At 46.5% G+C, this 22,094-nt stretch overlaps 1 protein-coding gene across 1 annotated transcript in view; it reads left to right on the top strand.

Moving 5' to 3' along the window:
* Positions 1–19,096, top strand: part of NUMBL (numb homolog (Drosophila)-like) — a 43,437-nt gene extending 24,341 nt beyond the window's left edge. Inside the window, exons 7-10 of the mRNA XM_006900902.1 lie at positions 6,325–6,514; positions 12,861–13,166; positions 15,692–15,814; positions 18,459–19,096. Of these exons, the coding sequence (XP_006900964.1) occupies positions 6,325–6,514; positions 12,861–13,166; positions 15,692–15,814; positions 18,459–19,096 (1,257 nt within the window). The remainder of the gene's footprint in view (positions 1–6,324; positions 6,515–12,860; positions 13,167–15,691; positions 15,815–18,458) is intronic.
* The last annotated feature ends 2,998 nt before the right edge of the window (positions 19,097–22,094 follow it).

The raw sequence follows: 22,094 nt of genomic DNA, 5'->3' as shown, positions 1-22,094 counted from the left end.
GTGCGTTCCCCTGGCGGGGGGCGGCGTGCGTTCCCCTGGCTGCTCTTCCCGGGTCTCTTCCGGGTCCCTCTAGCGGCGTTCCCCGGTCTGGCGGCTGCGTTCCCGGTCTGGCAGCGGCGTTCCCCAGGTCTGGCGGGCGGCGGCGTGCGTTCCCCTGGCGGGTGGCGGCATGCGTTCCCCTGGCTGCTCTTCCCGGGTCTCTCGACTTTCTGCCTTTCCAAGCATGATGTCCCACTGCAAGGACTGGACCGTTCTGACAACTTGCCTAAAGTTGGTGAGACAGAGCTTCACTTACCTTGCTTACAAAGAGCGCCTGGTCGCACTTTGTCCAAGGCAGATGTTTGTTCTTTAAGCAGTCCACGTTCAGTGCTCTTCTTTAATACTACAGTAATGTTTCGGTTTTTATTTTTGCTTGCCTAAAGAACATAAAAGAAGATGGACAGAATACACAGATGCTGATCTTTTTCCTTCTCAGCTGCTAGTGGATTTGAACCCTCAGAGAGGTACCACCTTTGGGTTAACAGTGCATTTCCCTACGGACTATGCCACCAGAACTCTGAGAAAGTGGAAAATGAGTATGAAATAAGATGGAAGAAATACACAAAGTCACACTGTACTAAAAAAATTGGCTGACAATGAATCCTTTCAAGAAGTAGTTATGTGATTAAAAACTAATGGAAATGAAGGGAAAAGTTCAGGCCGCACTGAAAATACTGGGGGGAAAATAAGGCTTCAGGAACTGATGGGATACCAGTTGAGATATTTCAATCACAGAGGCAGTCCTGGATTTGTTTGCTCACTCATCAATGCCAAGAAATTTGGAGGACAGACAATGACTAGGGAGGACAGAAGGAGAGTGGATGCTTTTGAGCTGTGGTGCTGGAGAAGGGTACTGAATGTACCCTGGACTGCCAGGAAAACAAACAGATCCATCTTGGAGAGGATTAAACCAAGCTGCTCCTTGGAGGCAAGGATTCTGGGGCTTCGTCTGACATACTTTGGACATGTTGCCAGGAGGGACGGGTCCTTGGAGAGGGACATCATGCTTGGGAGGGTGGAGGGACAGCGCAGGAGGGGAAGACCCTCTATGAGATGGATTGATTCGGTGACTGGGGTAATCAGGATGGGTGTGTCGGAGGCGGTGCGGTTGGCGCAGGATAGAGCAGGGTTTAGAGCTGTTGTGCATAGTCGCTATGAGTTGGAAACGACTCGATGGCACATAACAACATCCACAACAAGATAAAGGTAAATGATCCAATAGAAAAATAGGCACAGGAAATGAACAGACACTTCACCGAAGAAGACATTCAGATGGCCAACAAGCACATGAAGAAATGTTCAAATACCCTAGCTCTAAGAGAGATGCAAATTAAAACAACTATGAGATATCATCTCACTCCAGTCAGAATAGCAAAATTTAATAGAACAGCAAGCAACAAATGCTGGTGAGGATGTGGAGAAACTGGAACCCTTATTCACTGTTGGTGGGAGTGTAAAATGGTGCAACCACTGTGGAAGGCGGTATGGCACTTTCTCAAAAAGTTGCAAATAGAGATACCATTTGATACCCCAAAGAGACCATAACTGACATCCAAGCAGATATATGCACAACTATGTTTATTGCATCTTTGTTCACAATAGCAAGGAGTTGGAAACAAGAAATTTGGATGCACACTCATGTTTGTTGCAGCTTTGTTCGCAATAGCAAAGAGCTGGAAACAACCCAAGTGCCCATCAACAAATGAATGGATAGAGAAGCAGTGGTATATTCATACAATGGAATATACTATGCTGCATTGAAAGACAAGGAACTCATGCAATGTTATTCAAAATGGGTGACCCTGGAGGACATTATGCTGAGTGAAGTATCTCAGTCACAAAAGGACAAATACTGCATGGTACCACTGTTGTAAAACAGGACTGACCTTGGGGTTGGAGAGAGACTGAGAAAGATGGGTTCAATAATGTATACTGCATTGAAACAGATGAGGGAGAAAACTGTTTAAAAGGGATATGTGATTAAGTATTTTTGTCATGATAGGAGTCTAGAGCGAAGGCTACATGGTGGAGTGGAGCTGGGGGAAGGTTTATAAAACAATGAAAGAATTTGTCTTTTACTTTTCCATGAGGTTAGTGTACTGGGGGGGAGGGTTGGGAGGGGAGAGAAATGCAACAATAAATGAATGGAAATCCAAAGTCTCTGTAAATTTTTACTGAAATTAATAATAAATTTAAATTAAAAAAGATCCCTATCTATAACCATTCAAAAAAAGATGAGCCAATAGAATGCAGAAATTATCAAGCAATATTATTAATATCACATACAAGAAAAATCCTGCTAAAGATTATTAAAAAATAGGAGAACAGTGCTCGCTTCGGCAGCACATATACTAAAATTGGAATGATACAGAGAAGATTAGCATGGCCCCTGCGCAAGGATGACATGCAAATTTGTGAAGCGTTCCATATTTTTGCAACAATAAATGAATGGAATTCCAAAATCTCTGTAGATGGTCATTGAAATGAAAAATAAACTAAATTAATAATAAAAAAAAAAATAGGAGAACAGTACACTGAAAGGGAACTTCCAGAAATTCAAGATTCAGATGAGGAATATCATTGCTGTTATCAGATGGCTCCTGGCTGACAGTAAGGAATACTAAATAAATGTTTACTTGTGCTTTATTGATTATGCAAAGACATTCTTCCATGTGGATAATACTAAAATATTAACATTGAAAAGAATGGGGACCCCAGGTGAACACTTAATTTTTGTGCTCATGCAAAACTTCTTTATGGACCAAGAAGCATCATTTGAGCAGAACAAGGGGATACTGAAGAGTTTAAAATCAGGAAAGGTGTGTGACAGGCGTTTATCGTTTCTTCTTATCTGGATGCTGAACAAATAATCTGAGAATCTGAACAATATGAAGAAGAAAGTGGCATCAGAATTGGAGGAAGGTTTTTCTGTGATTTATAAATGATACAAACTTGCTTGCAGAAAGTGAAGAAGACTTGAAGCATTTATAGCAAATGAATATCAAAGACTAGTATGGCCTTCAGTGTGAATTACACTTGAACATCAAAACCCCACAAATCCTTACCACTGAGCCAATAGACAACATCGTGATAAATGGAGAAAAGACTGCAGTTGTCAATTATGTCATTCTACTTGGATCCATAATCAACATCCATCTATGCCACAGCTGTGAAGAAATCAAAAAGACATACTGCATTGGGCAGATATGCTGCCAAAGACTTCCTTGCTAAAGAGCAGGAATGTCACTTTAGAAACGAAGATGTCTTTCTGTTTATCTGGGCCTTTACCTTTTTCAGTAATATTTCATAGTTTTCAATGCATGAGTATTCCACCTCTTTGATTAACTTTATTCTTAAGTATTTTATTCTATTGATACTACTGCAAATGGGAATGTTATCTTAAAAGTATTCACTGCTAATGTATAGAAATGCAATTGATTTTTGGGTGGTGATCTTGTATAGTAAAACTTGGCTGAATTTATTTATTAGCTCTAATAGTGTTTTTGTGGACTTAGGATTTCCTGTATACAGGATCAATGTCGTCTTTTCCTTGTCCCTTTTTTATTTTGATGCCTTTTATGTCTTTCTTGCCTAATTGCTCTGGCCAGAATAAGCAGATTTGAACAGAAGCAGAGAAAGTATCTTGTTCCTGATCGTAGGAACAAAGTATCCAGTCCTTCACCATTGAATATTAACTCTGGGTTTTTCCTAGTTTCATCATGTAGAAGATGTTCCAGGACACTCCTAATTTGCTGAGTGTTTTTACTATAAGTATATATTAAGTGACTTTTCTATAGCAATTGGGATAAACACGTAGGGGTTCCCCCCTTCATTCTATTAATATGGCCTTGATTGATCCTTGAATGTTGAACCATCCTTGCATCCCTGAGATTAATTCCACTTGGTCATACTTTATAAGCCTTTGCATATGTTGCTGGGTTTGGCTTGCTAGAATTTTGCAGAACATTTTTACTTCCCAGGTAGTTTTATCTCCAAATAATGGTGTTAACTCTGGGTTTCTCCATAGACTTATTTTATCATATGGAGGAAGTTTCTTGCTATTCCTAGTTTGCTGAGTGTTTTTTTTATGAATAATAATAATGTTTTTATTATGAATAGGCATTGGATTTTATCAAATTACTTAAATATTAATTGGGATAGCCATGTAGGTTACAGTTTCTTGGTAATGAAACAGAAATAAGCCATATTTCATCTGAATAACAATTTGGGTTTTTTTTTAAATTTATTAAATGTTATTAATTTTAATGAACATTTACAGAGATTTGGGGTTTTCATTCATTCATTGTTGCAAGAATAACAATTTTGTGATCTTGGGTGATTTTACTTTCCATCTAAACCTTAGTTTCTTTATCTGTGAAATGTATTCATAAGGAATATCCCCCCTCATAATGCTTTTGTAAGGACTGTATGGATTCTGGCAACAGAGTCCTACTAAGATCTAAACATTACCACCACTTCTAAGGTTTCCCTCTTGCCCTACCCCAACCAAGAAATAAGTAGTGTTCTGATATTCCCACCCGACTTAAGTTTTGCTTATTCTAAAATTTGATGTAAATGGAAGCATTAAGAGCATAGTCCTCCAAGCAGCTAGGTCTGCCCAAGACTTTAGATATAAGAGGCAATTTCAGGAGGCAAGTCTGAACAGCTGAGGCTAACTGTGACGGTCCGCATGGACTCCCTCGGGTCAAACAATTCACTAGAATGACTCACAGGACAGGACATAGGACATGCTAGAATTAACAATTACAAATCAGAACCAACCAAAGGTGATGGGACACACTTTGTGCACATGGTGTTGCTGACCCAGGACACTCACCTGAGGCTTTGTATCCAGTTATTTACTGGGGTTTTATTCCCGAGGTATGACTGATCACCATTCAGATGCTTGGACTTAAATCTCCAGCCCCCTCCCCAAACCCGAGCTCTTGGATGCTGTCACTTGACTCAAAGCATAAGGAATCTGATGTCTGGTTGGTCTTCCTGGTGTGGCCAGCAACCCATTTGTGCGTCATCTCCTTTTCATAGACACTATCAGATGTGGTCCAAAGGGCAAAGCATTAATAACCAATACACTCCAATCCCTGAGGAAAGCCCAGGATTTAAAGGTCACTTCCAAGGAACTTGTAAGTTCTTTAAAGTCACAGTGGGTTACATGTTGGCTGCTCACCAAAAAGAATGGCAGATGGAGTCTACTAACCACTCTACAGAATAAAGACAAGGCAGCTTGTCCCCTTAAGCTTTATAGCCTTGGAAACTTGATGAGGGTGACCTTAAACTGGAATGAACTCCATAGCAGAGGGTTTGGTCTTAGGAGCTGGAAACAAAGTACAGCCAAAATTTTTTTTCTTAATTTTAACGAAAATTTACAGAGACTTAGGGTTTCCAGTCTTTCATTGTTGCACTTTTCTCCCTGCCCACTTCCTCCCCCCCAATTCACTTTTATCCTTGAAAAGTAAAAACCTTTCATTGTTACACAATCCCTCCTCCCAAGTCCACTCCACTGTGCAGCCTTCAGTCTGTACTCCTGTCATGACAATAATACCCATTCATATGTCCCATTTAAACAGTTCTCTCCCTCATCTGTTTCAGTGCGGTGTCCATCATTCCTCCCCTCCTTTTCTGCTTTCCCTCAACCCCGATGTCAGTTCCATTTTACAACAGCGGCCCTATGTAGTATTTGTTCTTCTGTGACTGAGATATTTCACTCAGCATAATGTCCTCCAGGGTCATCCATTTTGCATAATATTTCTTGAGTTCCTCGTTTTTCAGTGCAGCATAGTATTCCATTGTGTGACTATACCACAGCTTCTCTATCCATTCCTTTGTTGATGGGTTAGGGTTGTTTCCAGCTCTTTGCTATTGCGGACAAAGTTGCAACAAACATGGGTGTGCATCCAAATTTCTTATTATACACGCAGCAACCTCATGAACAACAGATCTGAACCCCGCCCTGCCCGGTGCCCTCCCCACCATCTCATATATTGAGCCCCTTGTTAAAGTCACTGTGTCAGTCCGTCTTGAGTGCCCTCCTCTCTAACGCTGACCTTCCACCTTTGTAAGCATGGTGTCTTTTTCCAAAGACTGACCCCTTTTAACATTTGTATATCCTTTTCTGTCTGGCTTCTTCCACTGGAGGCTGTCATTTGTAATCCCCTCGTCGTGGAACCATGTTCATAGCCCCCAGCATCCAGGGGCTGGAACGCCAGGCCCCCTGAGTCCGGGGGGCCTCACCGCGACTCTGACCCCTCCGGCTTCTTCCTCCAGGGCGAGAGGCTGAGCCATGCGGTGGGCTGTGCGTTCGCGGCCTGCCTGGAGCGGAAACAGAGGCGGGAGAAGGAATGCGGGGTCACCGCCGCCTTTGACGCCAGCCGCACCAGCTTCTCCCGCGAGGGGTCCTTCCGCCTGTCCGGAGGTGGGCGGCCGGCCGAGCGAGAGGCCGCGGACAAGAAGAAAGGTGGGTGCTGCCCAGAGCGGGGCGCGGGGCGGGCCTGGGGCCCGCTGCAGAGGTGCAGGGACTCAGGTTTACAAAGTGCAGCAAGACTCAAAGTGTTATTCCTTAAAAAGCTCGTTTCCGTTGAGGGAAGGCTTTCAGAAATGTCGCGCTGCTGAGAAATCACGGTCCAGTGCACCAGGCGGTGGTCCGGGCCTCGCGGGATTTCTCATGCAGCACGTGAGTTGGACGAAGGTCCCGGATGGCGGAAGCCGTGGCGTGAGTTTGGCGAAGGTCCGGGATGGCGGAAGCCGTAATGTGAGTTTGGCGAAGGTCCCGGATGGCGGAAGCAGTTGGCAGCCCCTGGTGTTCCGAGACTCTCCTCTCCGCTCCTCGGCAGAAAGGTCTGGCGATCTGCTTCTGTCCTGATCCCTTTTGTTGGCTGCTATGAGCCCCTGACTCAAGATGACGCCCTGTGAAAAAGTACGACTGGGCCATCAGACTTTCTCGGCTGTGGACTTTACGAAAGCAGATCACCAGTTTTTCTGCCATGGAGTCGCAGTGTTTTGCTGGGACTGCCAATCTTTCTGTTGGCAGCCAGTGCCAAACTAATTGTGCCACCAGGCTCCTCCCTAGAGGTTACAACCGAACAATTCATGAAGCTGCTCTACTCATAACCGGGGTCTCAATGAGTGGGAATCCACTTCTTGGGCTATGGATGATGATGATTAATTATTTTAATCAATGCCTATTAGTGGATTGTGAATTCAGTTTGCTGGGTTGTGACATTCAAAAAACAAACCAGTTCAGTTCATTGCCATCAAGTCGGAATAAATTTATAGCTGTAAATCGTACAGGAGATAGCCCATCTTTCTCACACTGAGCCGCTGGCTATTGTTTGACTGACAGTTGAGGCACAGAGATGAGTTCTGTTCCAGACTTGAAGATTGACGAGGGTTCATCGCCTTGAGGGTGCCACCAGTCTCTATTAGATGAGTGACACTGGTCTTTTAAATGATCTTGAGTCATTATCCACATTTCCCCTTTCTATCCAGAACCCTCTATTGTGATTTATTTAAAAGCAGTCAGCTTTGATATCTGGGTACCATCTTGTTCTTCTGGTCTCAGTTATAATCCTTTTTAAAAGTTCGTTACAATGCATTAAACATTATATCATTTATATCATGTATTAGAATTTGTAACACATTTTCTTGGTGGTAAAACAGGAAGGTGCTTACTCTTTAGAATAACTACCCATATAAGGCAGCAGCAGTTCATTTTGTTGTCACCACTCAGCTAGCTGGATAGCACCTAATAGCAACAGACTACAAAGTGCAGTTGACAGAGGGCACATACCATGTTCAACTGTTTACAGAGAAGACGTCCACATTCCTTCTAACTCACATTTTTTCATAGGATGTTAGAATCTGTAAAGCATGTTGTCAAAACACATCACAAGGTTTACAAAAGATTACACTACTGCCAAAGGATATTAAAATTTCTAGGTACTTTGTATTATGCAAAGCACTCTCCTCTTTTGTACAGCATAGTGAGTGTTTATAAAATGAGCATTTACAACATGATTTGTGTTGCATTTGTCCACTGATTTGTAGTTTCAAGACATAACACTTTATTTAAAAATTATGATTTGTGAGGAAGAGTTTGTTTTCCATTCAGCCATTCATGCACATTTTGCTTTATGACACTAATTATAATCTCCACATTGTAAAGCATTCTTCCCACTAGGACAGTGCTTTTTCCTATTTACTTTAGGCGACAACAATGGAAAGGTGCTTTGTTTTTGTTGTTATTTGAATGAAAATTTACAAAGTAAATTAGTTTTTCATTCAACCATTTATACAGAGTTTGTTTGAGAACATTGATTACAATACTCAAAATGTAACTGCACTTTTCCCACTCCCTCCTGCAATTCTCATTTCCATTAATTCTTCTCTCCTACTCTTTCCTGTTATTGGACTCTCTCCTTGGGCAAATGCTGCTCTTTTCACTTTGTTGTTACGTGCCTTCGAGTTGCTTGCGACTCATAGTGACCCTCTGTACTCTAAACCCTGCTCTATCTTGTGCCAGTCGCACTGCCTCTGACACACCCATCCCGATTACCCCAGTCACTGAATCACTCCACCTCATAGAGGGTCTTCCACTCCTGCGCTGTTCCTCCACCCTCCCAAGCATGATATCCCTCTCCAAGAACCGGTCCCTCCTTACAACATGTCCAAAGTATGTCAGACGAAGCCCCAGAATCCTTGCCTCCAAGGAGCAGCCTGGTTTAACCCTCTCCAGCATGAATCTGTTTTCTTGGCAGTCCATGGTACACTCAATATTCTTCTCTAATACCAAAGCTCAAAGGCATCAATTCTCCTTCTATCCTTCCTAGTCATTGTCCAACTCTCTGATGCATAACAAGTTATTGCAAAGACCATAGCCTGTATCAGACACACCTTAGTCTCCAGAGTGACACCATTGCTCTTCAGTACCCTGGAGAGGTCCCTAACAGAAGACTTTCCCATGGCAATACGTTTTTCTATTTCCTGGATACTGGTGCCAAGAGTGTTGACCGTGGAGCCAAGCAGACTAAAGCTGTGAACAATCTCAATCTCTTCACCATCCATCCTGATGCTGCCAATTGGTCCAGTGGTGAGAATATTTGTCTTCTTGACATTGAGCCTCAATCCATATTGTAGGCTGCAGTCCTTGACACTCTGCAGCAGGCGCTTCAGGTCCTCTTCAGTTTCAGCAAGCAGGGTTGTGTCATCCACATAACGCAGATTGTTGATAGATCTTCCACCAATCCTGACCCCACATTTCTCCTCATAGAGCCCAGCCTCTCGGGTAATCTGTTCTGCATACAGGTTGAAAAGGTATGGAGATTGGACACATCCCTGGTGTACGCCCATCCCAATTTTGAACCATGCAGTGTTTCCCTGCTCTGTTCTGAAGACTGCCTCTTGGTCCAAGCATAGGTTTCGCATTAGCACGATCAAGTGTTCTGGGATTCCCATTCTTCTCAGAGTCAGCCACAGTTTGTTATGATCCACACAGTCAAACACCTTTGCAAATGCCTTTTCACCTTACGTGGTCGGTTATTCGGAGGTCTGACTCCTTAGTGTCACTGGTCATCTTACAGGCCTCTCTGTTGTTTGGCTGAAAGTTGAGCCATGGAGGTGAGTTTGGTTCCAGGTTAGCAAGGTGCCTGAGGACCACAGTCCCGAGGGTTATACCAGCCTTTATCAGATCAATCTCGTGGTTTTGAGGGGTTTTTTTCCACATTTTTCTCACTCCGTTCAGGATCATCTACCATGATCCCTTTGAGAGTGCTCAGTGGTGGTAGCCCGGCACCATCTAGTTCTTCTGGTCTCAGGGTCATGAAAGCTGAGGTCTCATGGTCTGTTAGTCCATTGAACTAATTGTTTCTGTACATCTTTTCCTTTTCTCCCCTCTTCTTTGTTCAGGACAGGGAGAGACCCATAGTTGCACCTTAAAATGCTGTTTGCCACCTTTTCTTTTTCTTTTAAAAGCCAAAGTTTCTTTTTACTTAAAAATGCTCAAAAGAGTTTAAAAAGTCCAAGGACCAAAGGCATCCAGGTTTAATAAAGCTTCCAGCGAGGTAGTGGTTTTCTGTTCTGCTGCTGCTTCAGCTTTAGTTTCAAGTTCATTCTGGCCACTGTGGTGCCTTGGAATTACTTCCAGATTGAACCTAGACAATTCTTCTAACTCCCCGTATTCGTAAAAGCCCGTCTCAGAAAAATATGGAACACTTCATGGATTTGCGTGTCATCCTTGCGCAGGGGCCGTGCTCGTCATCTCTGTGTCGTTCCAGTTTTAGTATGTTTGCTGCCCAAGGGAGCCCTGCTGGTCATCCTTTAAGACCCAGTCGTTACTCATGGAAGCAGGATGTAGATAATCATCTTTGTGGGCTTTGTTATACGTGTTCACCTTGACTGCCCTTCTAAGGCCACAGGACCAACAATTCTCCCCAAGCTGTTTATGTTTTGTTATGTTCCTTCAAGCAGACTGCGAGTCACAGCAACGTGATGGACAACAGATCTGAACCTTGTCCTGACTACACCTTCCCCAAGATCGTTGATGTGCTCACGCACACTCTTACATAGACACAGTCTCTCTCTTTTTTTAATAACATCATTTCTTTTTTTATTACACATATGGTTTTTTAATTATTATTAATTTCAATGAAAATGTACAGAGGCTTTGGATTTCCATTCATTCATTGTTGCACTTTTCTCCCCACCAACCCCTCCCCTCAGTACACTCCCCTTTTGGAAAAGTAAAAGAAAAATTCTTTCATTGTTTTACAATCCTTCCCCCCCAGGTCCACTCCACTATGCAGCCTTCACTCTGGACTCCTGTCATGACAAAAATACCTAATCACTTAGCCCTTTTAAACAGTTTTCTCCCTCATCTGTTTCTATGCAGTATACATTATTGAACCCAACTTTCTCAGTCTCACCCCAACCCCAGGTCAGTCCTGTTTTACAACAGTGGCACCATGCAATATTTGTCCTTTTGTGACTGAGATACTTCACTCAGCATAATGTCCTCCAGGCTCACCCATTTTGAATAATATTGCATGAGTTCCTTGTTTTTCAATGCAACGCAGTATTCCATTGTGTGAATATACCACAGCTTCTCTATTCGTTTATTGATGGGCAGTCTCAATCTTTTACAAAATTGTTTTAACTAGATGATTTTTTTTTCTTTTAATAAATACTAAACCATTTCTCATTAACTTCTTCATCTGAGTAACCATCTAAGAGGCCCTGGTAGCACAGGGATGCTCATCTCAGCTTTAAAGTTGGGGAGGGGTCTCGAGGTGATGGAAATGGTTAAAGTGCTTAGTTGCTAACTAAAAGGTTGAAGGCTTGAGTCCATTTAGAGGCACCTCAGAAGAAAGGCCTGACAGTCTGCTTTCTGAAAAACCAGCCGCCAGGAGCCTATGGGCACAGTTCCATTCTCACACACTTGGGGTCATCCATAAGCCAGAATCAACTCACTAGCAACTGGGTAAAAAAAAAAGATAACAAAAGTAGTTGGGAAAACTGGAGCCCAGAGAGGGGAGGGATACTTCCTGAGGTCACCGTAAGGTGGAGGCAGAGGTGGCTTCCTGGCTCCACCCTGTCTCCTGTCCTAGGCTGTTTCCACTGCTCCGGGCCAAGCCTGTGTGTGGAAGCTGGGCTGGGAGGCTCTCCTGAGCTTAATTCCATCAGCTTCTCAGCTGCAGCTCGGCTGAGGCCCCAGCAGGAGAACAGGGAGGAAAGTGGGAGGATGGATGTGTGTTTGTGTATTGGCAGAGGTGGGTAGGACTTTGGCCTCTTTGTTAAGAGAAGAGACCAAGTTTCCCCCCAGAGTAAAGCAGTTTCAGAGTGGAGGGATCTGCGCCTGAGGTGCTGGAACAATCTAGAAAGCTCCTCAGAGGATGAAGTGTGGCTGGAGGGACCAGCAGCACGTGCGAGAAGGGAGGAGGTACTTGAAGAAAGAAGAGAAGTGTGAAGGGAACCAAGAAAGGAGGGACAGTGAGAAGACAGCTTGACAGGGGAAGCTGAGTCAGAGGCTGAGGCAGCTCTTCTGTAGCATAGATCCTAGTCGGTCAGCTTCCCCTTTTCCTTCTGTTGTGACTGTTGCTGGGCCTTAGTTTCCACACTGATGAAATGAGGGTAATGATAGTGCCTGCTTTTGAGTGTTGTAAGGATTGCTGCTTGATCTTACAAAGCATTTAGAACACACCCAATACAGTGCTTATGTACGGATTAGGTATTGTCCTTGGGTGCCACCAAGTTGGCTGCAACTCACAGACCTTAATGAACACCAGATGGGACAGTGCCCTGCCCTGCGCCATCCTCACCCTCTCATGTGCCCGTTGTTACAGTTACTGTGTCAGTCCATCTTGCTGAGGCTTTTCCTCCTGACTCTCTACCTTTTCCAGCACGATGTCTTCTTCCAAAGACTGGCCGCTCCTGAAAACATGTGAGATGATACATGTCTCACATATGGGCCAAAATATGTGAGACAAAGTTTCACCACCCTCGGCCCTAAGGCACACCCTCATTGTGCGTCCTCCAAGGCAGACTTGCTTGTTCTTTTGGTCGTCCGTTCATCACAAGTGGAGTCAGCAGAGGAAAACAGACAGACAACCTCGTAAGCTAGACAGACAGCACAGGTCAGGTTGGGGAGGATTCCCCAGCAGCCTCTTGGAGAGAGTGGTCTTGGCTTGACTGGGGCAGGAGAAGGCTCCAGAAGCCGTCTTGTCCTGAGGGTGTGGAAGTCAGCCTTGGGGAATGATCAGGCTTGAATGCTGAGGGAAGGTATCTAACCAGTCGTCTCTCTGTGTCTCCAGCAGAGGCAGCAGCTGCCCCCACTGTGGCGCCAGGCCCTGCTCAGCCCGGACATGTGTCCCCGACACCGGCCACCACCTCCCCCGGGGAGAAGGGGGAGGCAGGCACCCCAGTGGCTGCAGGCACCTCTGCAGCAGCCATCCCCCGGCGCCATGCCCCCCTGGAGCAGCTGGTTCGCCAGGGCTCCTTCCGTGGGTTCCCTGCGCTGAGCCAGAAGAACTCCCCCTTCAAGAGACAGCTGAGCCTGAGGCTGAACGAGCTGCCTTCCACGCTGCAGCGCCGCACTGACTTCCAGGTGAAGGGCACAGGTGAGCCTCTGTCTCTGTGAGGTGCACTGGGATCCATTAATGCTGTCTGCTGCTGGCAAGGAAAACAGGAAAAGTGGCACACACCAATTACTGATGTCTGACCTGGGCAAAGGAGATAGCAGATGGAATACATCATCATCAATTAACAATGTCTGCCACAGGCACTGTTGTAGATGAGGGTGGGACAAATCATGATGGAGTATTAATATATAGTGTGTCAGGGAAGCCTGCTCGTGAGAAAGAAAATCAGCACAGATGCCATGTTTTTGCTGAGGAGGAAACTGAGGTACAGTGACATGTAGTTTCTCCAAACCTTTGGCCAGTAGAGCCGTTAAATCTGTCTCAGAGGAAAGGTTTATGGTGGATTAAGGGTTCCTATTTTGGGCAGGGAAACTAGAGCTGCAAAATGTATTTGGATCCTCTAGTAATGTCTGCCATGAGCAAGAGAAGGGAAAGAGGTGGCTCGCCACAAGGATAAAGAGCAGAGTTTGTTTTGGGCAAGGATGAAAAGAGAATAGCTGGAACACTAGGGGTTTGTCAGAGGAAAGACTCCCACGGGTTGACCAGTGAAGAAACAAGAGGTGAAGGGCAAAGGTGAGCCTAGGAATTGAAGGGTTGAGGAGCATTGTGATGAGTTAGGAATTGTGGTTGTGGGGATTGGATTGAGCATAGGCAGTAAATACACACTATCATTAGTTAACCTTCCAGAGACAGTAAAAACAAAGAAATAGCCTGATTGATGAGGAGGGTCTGAGTGGAACAAGGAGAAAGGCAGTCTCATTGTTCTGTTTGTTTGAAGGAGTGGTGGAGTTAAGAAGACCTGCCTTCTCTTCCTGCATTTGATCTGTAGAGCCAGGAGGTTTGGCTAAGTAAGCAGAGAGCTCAGTGGGAAAAGGAACATGTTTGATTAGTAATGTCTGCCATCAGCAAGGGAAAGGAAACCAGAAATCCAGACCCATTGCTATTCAGTCATTTCCGATTCTGCTCTCACGTGGCAGCCCAGGTGTGATAGAATAGAACTACCCTGGAGGTTTCTCTTGGCTCTGATCATTATTGAAGCAGATCGCCAGGTCTGGTTTCCACTACATCTCTGGGTGCGTCCAAACTACCAACCATCAACGTAGCAATTGAGCACAAACTACCGCTCAAACCGATCCTGTTGCCACCAAACCACTTCTAGCTCGCGAAAGAGGTGGCATATGTCATGAATTCAAAGCTTTGTCGGCCATGGATAAGGGACAGGAGAGAGGTGGTTATGGGACTGTGCTTTTACCGACGGGAGAAAGCAGTAGTTGGGGAGGTGGTATGGTGTGCCACCTCCCCACTGCCCTGCTCCCAACCTGAGCCTCCCACATCTCTCAGCCTCAGGGCTGGTGTGGGAGGGTGTCGATCTGTATCCAGGAGGCAGGACTGTTCCAAAAGGTAACAGTTGAGCAGCTTCCAGAGCTTGCTGAGAATGACGCACACTTGCTCATGTCCTGCAGCATCCCTTGGCCCTCACCCACCCCCGGCTCTGCTGCAGATGCACCTGCAGGCCTCGCACAGTCCAACACTGAGCACATGCTCCCCAGGAGGTGACGGGCTCCCGAGCTGCACGCACACTTAAATGCAATGTGCCCCCAAAATTCCACAGACCCAGCTGCCTCACTGTCACGTGGGGCCAGCACACATTCAGAAGTAGCAAGCCCAGATTCACATACATTCAGATCCTGCACCCTCAGCTGGCACACACACTCAAAAGCCTCACACTCAGCTGTCCTGCACACACCCAGAGGCAAATACATACCGAACACAGCTGGGTCTGTGCACGCTCGTAAACCACAAATCCTGCGCACACACACAGGTGTTAGAAACCGGCCTCCCTCATTCACCCTGGCTGTCTCACGCCAGCTCACCACGCACCTGGCCTCCAGCTGCACTCAGGACACCAGCAGCCCCTTTTGTGCTCTCACGTACAGTCATCCTTGGTGATCTCAAGTGGCGTCTGTCTTCCCATCCCTGCTTGCTCCATAGCTTGTTTAATCTCTTTTATGTCTCAGAAGAGATCAATTTAGGACACACCCTATGCTAACACTGCCTAATTAATAACAAAAACAGCCCAATTCCAAACGGGTGATAGCCACAGATATAGAAGATAGCATTTACAACACCTTCGTGGAAACACAATTGAATCCATAACAGTGTGCTTAAGTAAGTTCAGATATATTGTTAACCATTTTTAATATTTATCCTGGCTGTGGGCACACAAATCTTAAGGTCCTTGGTTCTGGCTCCACTCCACCATTGTCAGCTGCTGGATGTCATACTGTACACGTGACTGCTATACCACTCAGGTGTCACATATATACTCACAAAGTTACCATTTTTTGTGGCCTTAGTGACTCAATTACTAAAGAATGGACCTATGAACCTGAGAGGAAAAGGACCCTAGGCTGTGAGAGCAGGCCACCCAAGGGTGAGGGGTCAAAGGCATGACTGGAACAGGGCCTGGGATACTGACTCGCATTCCATTCCCTGCTTCCCAGTGCCGGAGATGGAGCCTCCTGGTGCCAGTGACAGTGATGGCATCAATGCTTTGTGCACTCAGATCAGCTCATCTTTTGCAAGTGCTGGGGCACCAGCACCAGGACCACCTCCAGCCACAACAGGTAAGTCCAGTCTATCTCCTGGGTGGCTACCCTGCTGTCTTTCATTTTCCCCTTCATTCAGAGCTACCTTACAGGCTCCAGGAATCTTGGTTTCAAGCCACAGGGTCCTCTTGTTATTGTGTTGAATCAGAGCTGACCCTCCAGTGGGTTTTCAGAGGCAGTTAATCGCACAGGAGGAGAGTTCCCATCCTTCCCCAGTGGAGCAGTTGGTGGATTTGAACTGTGTGCCTTTAGGATTGCAGCATATCTTCTTGCCACTAGGCCACCAGTGCTTATCTTCCCACCATGAGAAAACTGTGAGATTACATTGCTGTTGTTGTTGAGTACCATCGAGTCAGAGAACTGACTCATAGCTGACCCTCCAGTGAATCTCAAGGGAGCATTTGGTGGATTTGAACTATGTACCTAGGGATATTATAGCTAATGTTAGATGGATCTTGGCTGAAAGCAGGAAGTACCAGAGGAATGTCTATCTGTGCTTCATTGATTATGCAAAGGTGTTTGACTGTGTGGATCATAACAAACTGTGGCTGACTCTAAGAATGGGAATCCCAGAACACTTGATTGTGCTAATGAGAAACCTATAGTTGAATCAAGAGGCAGTCATCAGAACAGAGCAAGGAAACACTGCATGGTTCAAAACTGGGATGGGTGTACTCCAGGGATGTGTCCTGTCTCCATACCTTTTCAATCTATATACAGAACAGATCATCCGGTAGGCTAGGCTCTATGAGGAGAAATGCAGCATCAGGATTGTGTTATGCAGATGACACAACCCTGCTTGCTGAAACTGAGGAGGACCTGAAGTGCTTGCTGCAGAGAGTCAAGGACTGTGGTCTTCAGTATGGATTGAGGCTCAATGTCAAGAAGACAAGTATTCTCACCACTGGGCCAATTGGCAGCATCAGGATGGATGGTGAAGAGATTGAGACTGTTCACAGCTTTAGTCTGCTTGGCTCCACAGTCAACACTCTTGGTACCAGCAGCCAGGAAATTCAAAGCTGTATCGCAATGAAGAGCAATGGTGTCTCTTTGGAGACTAAGGTGCATCTGATACAGGCCATGCAATCACATGTTATGCGTCAGAGAGTTGGACAATGACTAGGGAGGATAGAAGGAGAATTAATGCCTTTGAGCTTTGGTGTTGGAGAAGAGTTTTGAGGGTACCATGGACTGCCAAGAAAACAAACAGATTCATCCTGGAGAGGGTTAAATCAGGCTTCCCCTTGGAGCCAAGGATTCTGAAGCTTCATCCGACATACTTTGGACATGTAAGAAGAGACCCGTCCTTGGAGAGGGACATCATGCTTTGGAGGGTGGAGGGACAGCGCAGGAGGGGAATGCCCTCTATGAGGTGGATTGATTCAGTGACTGGGGTAATTGGGATGGGAGTGTCAGAGACAGTGCGATTGGCACAGGACAGAGCAGAGTTTAGGGCTGTTGTACATAGGGTCACTATGAGTCACAAGCAACTCGACGGCACAGAACAACCACCACCTTTGGGTTGGCAGCACAGTTCCTTACCTCTAAACCTCAATAGCTCAAGATTATTTTAGAGCCATAGAATCACCCTGGGAACCTCAGCTTACCTTAGAACATGGAGTCACTTAGAACATAGAGTCACCTAGAACGTGGAGTCACCTTAGAACATGAAGTCACCTAGGAACATGGAGTCACCTTAGAGCATGGAGTCACTTAGAACATAGAGTCACCTAGAACGTGGAGTCACCTAGAACATGGGTCACCATAAAACATTAGAGCCGTGAGATCACCTTAGGACAAATGGTCACCTTAGAACACACGATCGCCTTGGAGCTATAGAGTTGATCGTCTTAAAAGCTTAGCATTATCTTAGAGCCAGAGATCACTTTAGTACATGTAGTCACCTTATAACCATGAGATCACTCTAGAATGATGGGATCCATTTTAGAACTTTCATATCTCGGAACCAAGAAATTTAGAAACCTGCAGCCCTAGAACCACTGGTATTTAAGCCTAACGATTAGAAACCATGGAGTCTGGGACTCTCACAGCTTTAGAGGAGTCCTCGCTGAGAAACCAGTACCATATTCTAGGCCTGTGTTAGAACCATGAGAGTGTCTTCAACTCTCAGTGCCCCCTGAGAACACTAGACTCTTAGAAAATGCGTACTTCATCACGCTAGTCATACTCCCTGAGAACAGCCCCTCCATCTGAGAATCTCAGACTCCTAAAACCATACATTCTCAAAATATGACAATCAGAGACAGTAACAGTGTTCAAAATATCGAAAAGCATGTGTAGACCAGAACTCGCTTGTTGTCAGCCCTGCTTAACCTTTTGAATCTTAAGGCTTCGGAAACTCAGAGTTGTACGTTCTGGTTGTGTACTGTCGAGTTGGAACTGACCCACAGCTGACCCTCCCGCGGTTTTCAGAGGCATTTAATCACACGGGAGAGATAGCCCACTAGCACCCCAAAACCTTTATGTGTTTCCAGCATGGTTAAGGCACTCGCCCATTCAGTACAGCTCAGGGGGCAGAGCTGGGCTCTCCTGCGGGTGGGCTGGCTTCAGTCTGTTCCAGTTACCTGTGGCATCCTAAATCCCAGCTGGGCTTCTGGCCACCACCGCCAGGCCCCTCACATGGCCCTTTTCCTCTCTCCAGGGACGTCTGCCTGGGGTGAGCCCTCTGTGCCCCCTGCAGCCACCTTTCAGCCTGGGCACAAGCGGACACCTTCGGAGGCCGAGCGGTGGCTGGAGGAGGTGTCCCAGGCGGCCAAGGCCCAGCAACAGCAGCAACAGCAGCAACAAGCGGCGTCGGGGCCCCCTGTGCCCACTCTACTCCCCTCCCTGCAGCCCTTCCCCGCGCCCATGGGCCCCTTTGACCCAGCCCCTGCCCAGGTGGCCGTGTTCCTGCCACCCCCTCACATGCAGCCCCCCTTTGTGCCCGCCTACCCAGGCCTGGGCTACCCACCCATGCCCCGGGTGCCTGTGGTTGGCATCACACCCTCGCAGATGGTGACCAATGCCTTCTGCTCAGCAGCCCAGCTCCAGCCCCAGCCAGCCACCCTGCTTGGGAAGGCAGGGGCCTTCCCTCCTCCTGTCGCACCCAGTGCCCCTGGAGGTCAGGCCCACACACGCCCCAATGGAGCTCCCTGGCCCCCAGAGCCAGCACCTGCCTCAGCCCCGGAGCTGGACCCATTCGAGGCCCAGTGGGCAGCATTAGAGGGCAAATCCACCACAGAGAAGCCTTCCAACCCCTTCTCTGGCGACCTGCAGAAGACCTTCGAGATTGAACTGTAGCCACAGCCCACCCCCTGACCTCCAGGTGTCCCCATGCCTGGGTCCTGCTTCCCAGGGCTGCGCCCCACAACACTCTAACCACATCTCTTTACGACCCCCACAATCAATCCAGAACCAACGTTGGAACTCCTAGGTGACAAGATGGCATTCAGGGGCAGGCCAAGCCTGGTTGCGGGGTTCAGCCAGGCTGTGCCCATTCCGCCCACCCCACACACAGGAATACTACAGGCCCACTCGGTTAAGCGACCTTTCTGTTTCTGTTGTTGACCTTCCAGTGTTGGGCAGGATAAAGGAGGGATGCCACCTAGGGGCCCCTCTGCCCTCACCCAGTGCTCCTGGGTCTGGTCACCTCCCCCCACGTACACAGCACAAGCCAAGGGCTGCTCTCTGCCCGCCCACTGCGTTCACTGCCAATGCTGGGCTCAGCCCTCTCACCCCCTCCCCATCTTTCTTGGGTCAAGGTCTCATGGGGGGACAGGGGCCAAGTTGGGGGCCCAGGAAGCAGGGGAGGGGGAGGGGAAATAAGCTGATGCTCAGTTACCTCATGTCTGTGCCCACTTGGAGTGGGGGCCTGGGCAGAAAGGGGAGGGGTGCCTGGCAGGTACTTTTTCTATCTTTTATTTCCAGATTTTTTTTTTATCTAAACTTGCAGATTTGTATTATACAAGGACAGCCAATAAAGGAAGAATCTAATCGTGATGCTCGGGAGAAGCTGGGTGTGTGTCTGGGGGTGGGGGCAGGCTGTGGGCACAGGCTTTTCCTCCTGAGTCATCTACTTACGGGGGGCGCAGGGGGACCACCCCACGGCGTTTCCTGAGTCTTAGCTATGTAACAGCTAACGCTGACTCAGGACTTTGATGCGAAATGGTGCCAAAAGTAATCACCCTATTACTACTGTTCCTTCCAGATTTTGAACCAAGGAATAAAAAGCAAAAATTATAAGCTGCTGCTAATTATTTCAGTATTAAAGTATTAAATAATCAGGCTTGAAGTAGTTTCTCTTTGTGACTGGCAAATTCTTGTTTCCTCCATCACATTCTCCATTACCTCAGGCCAGCTGCGGTAGCAGATGGCTTAGCCCTGGTGCCAGAGTGAGTGGTTTGAAACGAAAGTTGGTTTAAATCTACCAGCCACTTGTAGGGGAAGGATGAACTATCTCCTCAGGTGGATGCGTACAGCCTTAGAGACCTGATGGGTCTTAGTAACTACGTGAGTCTGTTGGAATAACTGGCAGTCCAGCTCATGAGGACGTTTGCCTTTTTTGATGGCCCTCTACCTTTCCATTGTTATGTACCATCGAGCTGGAACTGATTCCTAGATGACCTGACCCTCCAGTGGGGGTTTCAGAGGCTGTAAATTGCATGGGAGGAGATTAGCCGGCTTTCTCCGTGGAGCAGCTGAATCGATGCCTTTGAAGTGTGGTGTTGGTCAAAAGTATTGAATATACCACGAACTGTCAAAAGAACAAATATCTTGAAGGAAGTACAACCAGTGTTCTCCTTAGAGGCAAGGATGGAGAAACTTTGACTCACTCTAGGTATATTTTCAGGAGGAATCAGTCCTTAGAGACATCATGTTGGGAAAGGGAGAGGGTCAGTGAAAGAGAGGAGGACTGCCAACGAGGTGGACTGACTTAGAGACTCGAATCATGGCCTTGAGCATACAGAGACGAAGATGGAGCAGGCAGGGCAAGGTTCGCGTCTGCTGTTGGCAGCAGCGCTATGAATTGTCAACCGGATGACACCTAACAGCGACACCTAGTTTTCTAAGCATGATGTCCTTTTCTGGGGACCAGCCCCTCCTGAGAACATGCACAATTATATAAAACAAAGTCACTTCTAAGCATTTTAGGTGTACTTTTCCCAAGCAGATTTGTTTGTTCTATTGTCAGTATGTGGTATGTTCATTATTTACCCAATACCATAGTTCAAAGGTGGTGAGTCTTCTTGGATCTTACTACTCATTATCCCACTTTCATAACCCATTTTCATGAGGCAAGTGAAAATACCATGGCTTTGCTCCAGCAAAAGTTAGTTTCCAAAGTGACAGCCTAACGTTTTAAGTCCTTGGCAGCAGATGATTTCTTGACTTCTGCTTCCCTGACTGTGGTTGTGGCTCCACAGAAAATTAAATTCCTTGACAGCTTTGGTCTTTCCCCCAGTTTTTTGGTTGTATCATCCATACTGAAGGCTATATTTTTTGAGCTTCATCAGTTAAGTGCTATAACCCGCATATGTGCATGTATGTTATCTATAGCTGTGTAGAATGAGATCATTGGTTTTGTCCCGCCCAAGATCATACCCAGTTTTGATAGATGGAGAAGTTGTGAGGGCAGGGCCTGATTTTGTCCAGGTCACTTCAGTGTCCCAGCACAAGGAGGCGCTCTTAGCTGTTAATGCTGGAACCAGTGAAGAGCAGGGAGGGTCAGAAAGGTCTAGGATTGGGATTCCAAAGCTTGCGAGCCCCACATGGCAGTGGCTTGATCCTAAACCTTGAGAGAAGCCACAGACAGGTTGTATTGCCAAGGAGTGTCTCAAATATTTCCAAGGTTAGATTGACAGGAATAAAAAAGAACCAAAGGCGGTCAGTACTGCTCAAGCCAGACTTTGCTGTTTGGTGGAATTGCTGAGGGTATCTTTTAATCTCTGTATGGAAATGTAGGTATATATTTCAGGTTGTTGTTGTGTACTGTTGAGTCGGAACTGACCCATATACGCTCTGGCGGGTTTTCAGAGGCAGTTAATCACACAGAAGATTGCCCAGCCTCTTCCTGCAAAGCGGCTGGTGGTGGCCTTGAACAGTGAGCCTTCGGGATTTCAGGACAGCTTCTTGCCACTAGGCCATCAGAGCTCCCTATATATTGTATGTGGAGTTCTAATGGCTTAGTGGTAAGGAGTTGTGCTGCCAACCTAGGGCAGTTGGTTCAAATCCACTAGCTATTCTGTGGGAGAAAGGCCACCTCCTCTCACATAATTGTACTGCCTCTGAAAACCCACTT

This window comes from Elephantulus edwardii, unplaced genomic scaffold (genome assembly GCF_000299155.1).
Source record: "Elephantulus edwardii isolate Elephantulus edwardi_28Jun2011 unplaced genomic scaffold, EleEdw1.0 scaffold00302, whole genome shotgun sequence".
Lineage (NCBI taxonomy): Eukaryota > Metazoa > Chordata > Mammalia > Macroscelidea > Macroscelididae > Elephantulus > Elephantulus edwardii.
This window is presented reverse-complemented; position numbering and strand designations above follow the sequence as displayed.